The sequence below is a fragment of the Nesoenas mayeri genome (genome assembly GCF_963082525.1).
Source record: "Nesoenas mayeri genome assembly, chromosome: 30".
In the NCBI taxonomy this organism is placed as follows: domain Eukaryota; kingdom Metazoa; phylum Chordata; class Aves; order Columbiformes; family Columbidae; genus Nesoenas; species Nesoenas mayeri.
Genome location: NC_137564.1, coordinates 430204 through 440616, shown reverse-complemented (window position 1 = coordinate 440616; position 10413 = coordinate 430204). Strand labels below are relative to the sequence as shown.

The following is a 10413-nucleotide window of genomic DNA, read 5'->3' as shown; positions in this document are numbered from 1 at the left end:
AGAGGGGACGCCAGCAGCCCAGTTCCCCCAGTACAGAAGAGTCTGGGGGCTCAGTTCCCCCCAGTGCCAGGGTGACCGGGGGGCCCATGTCCCCCTCCAGTACGGGGGAGTCTGGGGCACCAGTTCCCCCAGTAAAGGGGACGCCAGCAGCCCAGTTCCCCCAGTACAGAACAGTCTGGGGACCCCATTCCCCCAGTGCCAAGATTACCCAGAGCCCAGTGTCCCAGTACAGGGGAGACCTGGGGCCAGTTCCCCCAGTACAGGGGAGTCTGGGGACTCAGTTCCCCCAGTACAGAACAGTCTGGGGACCCCATTCCCCTAGTGCCAGGATTATCCAGAGCCCAGTTCCCCCAGTACATGGGAGACCTGGGGCCCAGTTCCCTCAGTACAAGGGAGACCTGGGGCCCAGTTCCCCCAGTACAAGGGAGTCTGGGGCACCAGTTCCCCCAGTACAGGGGAGTCTGGGGCACCAGTTCCCCCAGTAGAGGGGATACAAGCAGCCCAGTTCCCCCAGTACAGAAGAGTCTGGGGGCTCAGTTCCCCCCAGTGCCAGGGTGACCCGGGGGCCCATGTCCCCCTCCAGTACAGAGGAGTCTGGGGCACCAGTTCCCCCAGTAAAGGGGACACCAGCAGCCCAGTTCCCCCAGTACAGAACAGTCTGGGGACCCCATTCCCCCAGTGCCAGGATTACCCAGAGCCCAGTGTCCCAGTACAGGGGAGACCTGGGACCCAGTTGCCCCAGTACAGAACAGTCTGGGGACCCCATTCCCCTAGTGCCAGGATTACCCAGAGCCCAGTTCCCCCAGTACAGGGGAGACCTGGGGCCCAGTTCCCCCAGTACAGGGGAGTCTGGGGCACCAGTTCCCCCAGTAGAGGGGACACAAGCAGCCCAGTTCCCCCAGTACAGAAGAGTCTGGGGGCTCAGTTCCCCCAAGTGCCAGGGTGACCCAGGGGCCCATGTCCCCCTCCAGTACAGGGGAATCTGGGGACCCCATTCCCCCATTACCCAGAGCCCAGTGTCCCAGTACAGGGGAGACCTGGGACCCAGTTCCCCCAGTAGAGAAGACTCTAGGGGCCCAGTTCCCCCAGTACAAAGGGAACCAGATTTCCCACCATGGGTCCCGGGCTGACCCCCAGGGAGGTGACAGGACAGGGACCCCCTGCAAATCCTTTATTGTCACAGCAGAACCCCCCTGCGCCGCTGGGCCCCGGCCGGGCACCGACTCACCCCCGGGGGGGCGGCAGCAGCAGCGTCCCCGGCTCGTCCCCTCACTTCTTGTCCTCGTCCTTCTTGTCCTTGCTGTCCTTGGCAGCCTGCGAGGCCAGCGAGCCCATGGCATTGCGGATCGCCTCGTTGTTGGGGTCCACGCCCGGCAGGTTCTCCAGGACGCTCTGCAGGAACTCGGGGTCCTGCATCACATCGTAGTCGTCTTCCTCCTGCGGGAAGAGCAAATTAGGGACAAGTTGGGTCCCCGTTTTCCTACCGGAGGGGACAGAGGGGATCAAAACATCACCTTGGCGGGTTCGGAGGTGTCCATGGCCGTGCTGCTGTCCACTTCGGCCGCCTCCGCCTGCGCAAACTCTGCCGGAGGAGGATGGGGGATTTAAACAGCCACCCTGTGAGATCTGGACCTTGCCCCGCTGCCAAAGCCCCGTTTGGGGTGCCCAGGCACCCACCTGCTCCCTGCAGGGACATCTGCATGGCGTAGGCGATCTGCTCCTCCTCCGTCATGCTGCTGAGGTCGGGCAGCCCAGCTCGGCCGAACTCCTGCTGCGTGATCGTCATCTTCAGCAGAGCGTCGTCCGAGTCTGCGCCGACAAAGAAACCCGGCTCGGGAACCAGCCCAGGGTGCCACACGATCCCTGTCCCCTCGCCGGGGACGGGGACCCGAGCCGAGCAGCTCCCTGCCCCTTCCACCTCCCTTTGGGAGGTCGCCCCCCAGATCCCCGCGGTTTATCCGCCTCCCTCTGACACCGTGGGGCAGAAAGCGCCTCTTGCCTTGTGCCGCGGTGGCTCCGGGAGCTGCCACGTCGCACAGAACCACCTTGTCACCACCAGGCGCTTCCCGCAGCCACGAGAGCTGCCAGGGTGGCCCGTACGCCGGCCCAAACCTCCTTCTTGGGGAACATCCTGCCCGTCCCCGCTTGTGTTTTCCCCACCAGCTTTATTTCCCGCTGCCTTTATTCCCCACCAGCAATTTTCCCCGTCAGCTTCATTCCCCACTGGTGTTCTTCCCCACCGCCGTTACTCCCCGACTGTTCTTTTCCCCACCGCCTTGACTCCCCGACTGTTCTTTTCCCCACCGCCGTTACTCCCCGACTGTTCTTTTCCCCACCGCCTTGACTCCCCGACTGTTCTTTTCCCCACCGCCTTGACTCCCCGACTGTTCTTTTCCCCACCGCCTTGACTCCCCGACTGTTCTTTTCCCCACCGCCTTGACTCCCCGACTGTTCTTTTCCCCACCGCCTTGACTCCCCGACTGTTCTTTTCCCCACCGCCTTGACTCCCCGACTGTTCTTTTCCCCACCGCCTTGACTCCCCGACTGTTCTTTTCCCCACCGCCTTGACTCCCCGACTGTTCTTTTCCCCACCGCCTTTACCCCCCGACTGTTCTTTTCCCCACCGCCTTTACTCCCCGACTGTTCTTTTTCCCACCGCCTTTACTCCCCGACTGTTCTTTTCTCTACCGCCTTTACCCGCCGACTGTTCTTTTCCCCACCGCCTTTACCCCCCGACTGTTCTTTTCCCCACCGCCTTTACCCCCCGACTGTTCTTTTCCCCACCGCCTTTACTCCCCGACTGTTCTTTTCCCCACCGCCTTTACTCCCCGACTGTTCTTTTCTCCACCGCCTTTACTCCCCGACTGTTCTTTTCTCCACCACCTTTACCTCCCGATGGTATTTTACCCCACCAGCTTGACTCACCATCCCCGCCGCTGGCCACGATCCCGGCTTCAGCCGCGGACGCCGCCGCAGCCCTCCTGGCCTCCTCCTCCTGCCGCTGCCTCTGCTCCTCCATGGACACACGCAGAGCCTGCGGGGACGGGGACAAGGACAAGCTGAGCGGGGACGCCGCTCAGGACAACCCAAACCAAGCACCCGCGGCCACCCGGCGCTCACCAGAGCCAGCTCGGGGTCGGCGCTGGGGTCCACGCCGAATTCGAAGTCGCTGGCACCCAAACCCAACATGGCACCGCCTTCCCCGGCCAGGATGGGCGAGCTGATGAGGGCATCGGCCAACGACGGCCCTGGCGGCACCGTCACCAGGTGGGAGCCGCTGCCGTCCTTGCCGTTGAGGGTGTTGATGAAGGCGGTCAGCTTGTCCGTGTTGGCTTCCTGCGGGCAAAGATGAACCTTGAAAGAGCCTTCTGTGTCACAATGTACAGTTAACTCTTTAAAGCTGAAACTCTGCTTTGCAAAACTGATCGAAAATAGTGTTATTGGAAAGTATCGCAGCCAAAACTCCCTGTTTGAAGTGAATCTCAAAACCACTGAGTAGTTTAATATCGTGGGCTGATACAATTTATGGCACGTAGGACACTGAAGGATAAATAGTCTGAAATTAAATTACTACTGATAAGGGAAATGTAGTAAAGGTAACGAGACATAGAAACTATATGAGCATTCAAAAGATAACCAAGGATTGAAACGACTACCATTTTCTTATTAAATGTTGGATTTTTAGCACTTCCATAATTAAGTTCCTCAGAATGTTTTATTCTGAAGGAAAGGCGGGGGCTGGAGCTTTGCTGGGGTTCCCCCCTTGTCCCCGTGTCCCTCCGCGGTTCCCAGTGGGACAGAGGGGGTTTAATGAGCCCCGCGGTGAAACAAGAGACGGGTCTGTGCAAAGGGACACGTTACTCTCCACATCCCTTTTACACCGGCACCCGATTCAGGCTCCGCGCTGGGAAGGACACAAACTCCTGGATTTTACACCAGAAACACAGCCAAATCCTCACCTCTTCTCCAAAATTGATGATATCGACGTTGACCTTCTCTTTCTTCAGCCGCTTGGCCAGTTTCACCAGCTGCAAGGAGAAGACGCGGCGGCGTTAGCTCGGCTTTCGGCTCTTAACCGCGCTGGCTCAGCACAAACCAGAGTCGGTCCTGGGGGAGCCAATTCCAAAATCAGTTTCAAGCCATCCCAGTAATAAAGAGTTTTGAGATATTTCACCTCTCTGGGTGGGACGGGCGCAAAGAGCCCAAGGTGGCACAAGGGAAAGCAAGTGACCGTCCCCAGCGATGGGGACAGCACCTCCGCACCCCTGAAAATGGTCATTTCCAACCTGTTCTTTCTAGGAGAGCCAGAATTATTCTGCATCAACCTCATTTGTGTCGTTTTAAGTTCATCTTGCAAAGGCTGTGAGTGTTGTTGCTGCGTGTGGACAGAGATTTCACCCCCAGGTCCTCAGGCAAAAAGCCCAAAGCGGTTTATTAGGTGACAGTGACAAGCCAGGGGGTGTGGGACATGGCACAAGCTCCTTTTGGAGCTGAACTGCTGAGCTTTTGGAGCCTGAAGTGCGAAACAACCCAACAGGAAACAGCGGGGAAGCCAGAGCTCTGTCCCTGGCCCTCCTGCTCCTCACTGGGGTGGAAAACCTGATTTCCAGCCCAGGGAATAAGCGATAAACCCGATTTACGGGTCCCCGACTGGTCGCGACTCACGTCTTTCTCATTATCTTCTACAGGGCTCCCGACAAAGGCGATGATGCGCATCTTGTGGTTCTTGCCCTGGCGATGTTTCAACGCCAGCTGCGAGATAAAAGCGACGTTGTACTTCAGCGGAGATTCTCAGCAATAAAGGACACTTATCACCCCGTCACTTTGCCCGCTCCGCAGGGAAATGTGGGTTCAACACCACGAGAGGCTTCTCAGTTTCATTCCACTTACGTGAGCGACTCTGATCCCCGTGCAAAAGGTGATTTTCCCTTTGGGCTGCACCGTGTGTAGCTTTGACAGGATCCGGCCCGTGTCTGGCGTGAGCGTGGTCAACACCTCACAGTTACTGCAACACAACCGCGCTCACGTTGGCGACCTCTTCTCAGAGAGTTGCTTTGCAAAACCCTTTAATCGCTACAATAAGAAACTCCCCCCTTGCAGCGCCTGTTTCTGTGGGTGAGCGCACGCAGGGAGCAAAACCTTTTGCCTGGTTTCCTAAAAAACCCCAAGTAACGTCTACACGAAGGCTCGTGCGCGTCTTTGTCGCCTACACCAGCGACCTCGAGCCCGCTGGCCGGTTTTATTCAGCACAGCGCCAACTTGTCCCCCACGAAGCTACCAAAGGAGGTTTCTGGCAGACAGAACATCCCCTGGTGCTGGAAAGCGCTCAAAGGGCAGGTTTTCCCATACCAGTCCTCCCAGTAGAACCAGTTTGGGTTCAGACTCTGCTGCCACGGCCGCGTTTTGCGACACTCCCCCCACGCGTCTCCCTGGGTCGTACTTGGCCAAGGTGATGAGCCCCACGTTGTTCTCGGGGTTGCTGCGGGTTTTCGAGTGGCACACGATGTTGACGGCGTCTTGCTGGGCTTGCAGGCGGGTGGGTAAGAAGTCTCCGTTCCGCATGTACTCGCTGTTGTCGACGCTGAAACGCACAGAGGAGGGGCTGAGCTGGTGAAACGGGAGACGTTTGTCCCCAAAACGCGCTTTTGGGGACAGCACGCCTATGTCACGCAGGTCACGGGTGTTTCTTGTGGTAGAGGTAAGTTGTCTTTTCAGTGTGAGATATTGTTAGGACCCGGGGGTCCTGTCACTTCCAGGGGTGTCCTGTCCCCCTATGTCCAGTCCCCTCCATGCTCCTCCCTGGGATCCTGTCCCCTACAAGGGTCCTGTCCCCTCCATGTCCCTCCCAGGGCTCCTGTCCCCTCCATGTCCCTCCCAGGGGTCTTGTCCACTCCCTGGGGGTCCTATCCCCTCCATGTCCCTCCCAGGGGTCCTGTCCCCTCCATGTCCCTCCCAGGGGTCCTGACCCCTCCATGTCCCTCCCAGGGGTCCTGACCCCTCCATGTCCCTCCCAGGGGTCCTGTCCCCTCAACGTCCCTCCCAGAGATAAGTGACTTTTCATATCAAAACCAGCCTTTGGGTCCCAGGAACAAGACCAGAGTGGAGCTGGAAGCTCCTGCTCCGCACCAAAGAGGCGACACAACCTCAGAGCCGCGTCCCTTCAATGCCTCCCAACATCTCCACAAGAGACACCACCCCACGGGAAAGCACAAATCTACGCATCTATCAGGTTTTAGCAGGTTAAAAACCAGCTTTCCCAGGGTGGGTGCTCCCTAAACTCGGCTCTGCTCACCCCACGGTGTTTTCTTCAAGAAGCTGAACCCCTAAACCCACCGTGAACGTCCCGGCCGCAGGGAACAGTGCCCCACAGCGACTCAGGGCGCCTGTAATTCAACCCCCACCCTCCGTTCCATCCGCTCGTAAACACAGCGCAGAACTGGCAGGAAAAGCCCTTCTCTCAGCAGAGTCCCCCCCGAGAAGGACAAGCAGATAAATAAGAGCTTGAGAGTTTGGTTTGGCCCCAAATTACGGCTCCCCTGAGGTACCACCAGGATTTTTAAATTTTAATAGCAAGGGAAATGTTTCTTCTGAAGAAAAACACTTGACCCAGCACAAGCCCAAGCACAGAAACAGTCTCATCTCCCCCTGTTCCACACCACGGGGTTGGAAATGGGCCGGTCCCGGTGAGGCGGGCTGGCTGGTGCCCACCGGTGAGCCCCATCATAGAATCACAGAATCGACTGGGTTGGAAAAGCCCTCAGAGATCATAGAGTCCAACCCTTGGTCCAACTCTAGTCTGTTTACTAGATCATGGCACTAAGTGCCATGTCCAATCTCAGTTTAAAAACCTCCAGGGACGGCGAGTCCAGCACCTCCCTGGGCAGCCATTCCAATGCCTGACCACTCTCTCTGTAAAGAATTGCTTTAGGTCCAGCCTAAATTTCCCCTGGCAGAGTTGAAGCCCATGCCCCCTTGTCCTATTGCTGATGCCTGGGAGAAGAGCCCAATCCCCACCTGGCTAGAACTGCCCTTCAGGTAGTTCTAGAGAGTGCTGAGCTCAGCTCTAAGCCTCCTCTTCTCCAGACTAAACAAGCCCAGCTACCTCAGCCTCTCCCCATGGGTCTTATATTCAAGTCCCTTCACCAGTCTTGTTGCATAGTCATTTGGGGTGGAAAAGCCCCTCAATATCGAGTCCAACCATTAACCCACGTCCCTGAGAAGCTCATCACAGTATCACAGTATGTTTGGGATTGGAAGGGACCTCAAAAGCTCATCCAGTCCAGTCCCCCCATGGAGCAGGAACGCCCAGGTGAGGTCGCACAGGAACATGTCCAGGTGGGTTTTGAATGTCTGCAGAGGAGACTCCACAACCCCCTGGGCAGCCTGTTCTAGGCTCTGCCACCCTCACCGAGAAGAAGTTTCTTCTCAAATTTAAGTGGAACCTCTTGTGTTCCAGCTTGATCCCATTACCCCTTGTCCTATCATTGTGTGCACCGAGAAGAGCCTGGCTCCATCCTCGTGGCACTCACCCTATATATATTTATAAACATTAATAAGGTCACCCCTCAGTCTCCTCTTCTCCAAACTAAAGAGCCCCAGCTCCCTCAGCCTTTCCTCACACGGGAGATGCTCCACTCCCTCCAGCATCTTGGTGGCTGCGCTGGACTCTCTCCAGCAGTTCCCTGTCCTGCTGGAGCTGAGGGGCCACAACTGGACACAAGATTCCAGGTGTGGTCTCCCCAGGGCAGAGCAGAGGGGCAGGAGAACCTCTCTGGACCCAGCTGGTCTCCCATCCAAGCACTGACCAGGCCCGACCCTGCTTAGCTTCCCAGATCAGGTGTTCTCAGGGTGCTATGGCTGTGTATCTGTAAGGTCTCCCATCCAAGTACTGACCGGGCCCGACCCTGCTTAGCTTCCCAGATCAGACCAGATGGAGCGTTCTCAGGGTGCTATGGCTGTATATATTTTATATATATATGTTATATATATATGTATATATATATACGTATATATGTTCCCCAAGTATATCCTGATAGTATCTGAACTAAACCCTTTATTCCAGGGCAGAGCAGAGGGGCAGGAGAACCTCTCTCACCCACTGACCACCCCCTTCTAACCCACCCCAGGTCCCATTGGCTTCCTGGCCACAAGGGCCCAGTGCTGGCTCATGGTCACCCTGTTGTCCACCCTGTCCAGCCCCCCAGGGATGGCGGCTCCAGCACTGCCCTGGGCAGCCTGTTCCAACACCCCACAGCCCTTTGAAACTCTCCCAGATGTCCAACCTCAACCTCCCCTGGCGCAACTTGAGGCCGTTTCCTCCCGTCCTGTCGCTGGGGAGCAGCGACCACCCCCCTCCATGAGCCACCTCACCCGACCCCCCCTGCTCACCCAGGGACCTTCCCCACTACACATCCCCCCAAAGCCCCTTCGGGGTATCCCCAAACTCTCCACCGAGCGCCCCAAACCTCCACCCCCACCCTGAGCCCTCCCCAGTTTAAACCCTGCGCCCCCCGCTCCCATCTCCCCCCTCAGGTCTCGTCTCCCCCCCCTCAGACCCCATTTCCCCCCTCAGGCCCCGCTCCCGCCGCCGCCCGGGATGACTCAGGGAAAGCTGCGGCGGCTCCAAGCCGCTCCCCGGAGCTCCCCGGGGCCCGTGAGGCGGCAGGGAGGGCGGCGGGGAGGAGAGGAGAGGAGCCCCGGCCCGCCCGCCCGCTCACCACACCATGGTGCTCTCCAGAACCATCTTGCCCCCTTCCCTCAGGCCGGCCCGGGTCCGGTCTAACAAGGCGCTCGCCGATTGGCTCTACGCTCCCGACCAATCGCCGCTTCCCATCTCGAGCGGCGGCGGGCGCGGGGCACGCTGGGAGTTGTAGTCCCGGGGAGGGGGACGCCATGGCGGCGGGGCCGGGACACCCAGGCCTGTCCGCCCCGTTATGGGAGGAAACGGGGAGTTTCCACCCACACCCTGACCCCGTTCTCCCCCCGGGGGTCCTGTGTCCCCCCCCCATCTCTCCCGGGGGTCCTGTCCCCTCCCAGTCCTGTCCCCATGTCCCTTTCAGGGGTCCCGAGTTCCCTCCGTCTCCCTCCCGGGGCTCCTGTCCGTGTGTCCCGCCATGGGGGTCCTGTCCCCCATGTCCCCCCAAGGGTCTTGTCCCCCTTGTGTCCCTCCTGGGTGTCCTTTCCCATGTCTCTGTCCCTCCTCAGGGTGCTGCCCCCTCCATGTCCCTCCAATGGGTCTTGTCCCTCCTGGGTGTCCTTTGTCCCCATGTCCAGTCCCCTCCCTGTCCATCCTGGGGGTCCTGTCCCCTCCATGTCCCTCACAGAGGTCCTGTCCCCTCCATGTCCCTCACAGGGGTCCTGTCCCCTCCCTGGGGGTCCTGTCCCCTCCACGTCCCTCCCAGGGGTCCTGTCCCCTCCATGTCCCTCCCAGGGGTCCTGTCCCCTCCCAGGGGTCCTGTCCCCTCCACGTCCCTCCCAGGGGTCCTGTCCCCTCCCAGGGGTCCTGTCCCCTCCACGTCCCTCCCAGGGGTCCTGTCCCCACCATGTCCCTCCCAGGGGTCCTGTCTCCCCCTGTCCAGTCCCCTCTGTGTCCCTCCCAGAGCTCCTGTCCCCTCCATGGGGGTCTTGGTCCCCCCACTCCATGTCCCTCATGGGGGGTCCTGTCCCCCCATGTCCAGTCCCCTCCCTGTCCATCCTGGAGGTCCTGTCCCCTCCATGTCCCCACTCAAGGGTCCTGTCCCCTCCCTGGGGGTCCTGTCCCCTCCATATCCCTCCCAGGGGTCCTGTCCCCTCCATGTCCCCTCCCTGGGGGTCCTGTCCCCTCAATGTCCCTCCCAGGGGTCCTATCCCCTCCACGTCCCTCCCAGGGGTCCTATCCCCACCATGGCCCTCCCAGGGGTCCTGTCTCCCCGTGTCCAGTCCCCTCTGTGTCCCTCCCAGAGCTCCTGTCCCCTCCATGGGGGTCTTGTTCCCCCTGCTCCATGTCCCTCTTGGGGGGTCCTGTCCCCCCATGTCCAGTCCCCTCCCTGTCCCCTCCCTGGGGGTCCTGTCCCCTCCATGTCCCTCCCAGGGGTCCTATCCCCTCCACGTCCCTCCCAGGGGTCCTATCCCCTCCATGTCCCTCCCTGGGGTCCTATCTCCCCCTGTCCAGTCCCCTCTGTGTCCCTCCCAGAGCTCCTGTCCCCTCCATGGGGGTCTTGTTCCCCTCGCTCCATGTCCCTCATGGGGGGGTCCTGTCCCCCCATGTCCAGTCCCCTCCCTGTCCATCCTGGAGGTCCTGTCCCCTCCATGTCCCCACTCAGGGCTCCTGTCCCCTCCCTGGGGGTCCTGTTCCCTCCATGTCCCTCCCAGGGGTCCTGTCCCCTCAACGTCCCTCCCAGGGGTCCTGTCCCCACCATGTCACTCCCCGGGGTC

General features: G+C 59.7%; 1 protein-coding gene across 1 annotated transcript; it reads right to left on the bottom strand.

Moving 5' to 3' along the window:
• Positions 1-1157: 1157 nt before the first annotated feature.
• Positions 1158-8784, bottom strand: PSMD4 (proteasome 26S subunit ubiquitin receptor, non-ATPase 4). The gene is made up of 10 exons (XM_080361244.1): positions 8718-8784; positions 5441-5581; positions 4891-5005; positions 4666-4752; positions 3960-4028; positions 3121-3336; positions 2926-3034; positions 1678-1809; positions 1515-1582; positions 1158-1437 (listed from the first exon to the last, which is right to left on the bottom strand). Exons 1-10 carry the CDS (start codon positions 8741-8743, stop codon positions 1270-1272), a joined length of 1131 nt encoding a protein of 376 aa, XP_080217370.1. The 5' UTR covers positions 8744-8784; the 3' UTR covers positions 1158-1269.
• Between the last annotated feature and the right edge of the window lie 1629 nt (positions 8785-10413).

What these genes read in the sequence shown, in the direction of transcription:
- PSMD4 (XM_080361244.1), bottom strand. Translation starts at nt 8,743, where the DNA reads ATGGTTCTGGAGAGCACCATGGTGTG. An exon ending in GGGCTCATCACCTTGGCCAA is followed by an intron (nt 5,006 to 5,440) that starts GTACGACCCAGG and finishes GTTGTGTTGCAG; the next exon opens with TAACTGTGAGGTGTTGACCA. An exon ending in GATGTCCCTGCAGGGAGCAG is followed by an intron (nt 1,583 to 1,677) that starts GTGGGTGCCTGG and finishes CTCCTCCGGCAG; the next exon opens with AGTTTGCGCAGGCGGAGGCG.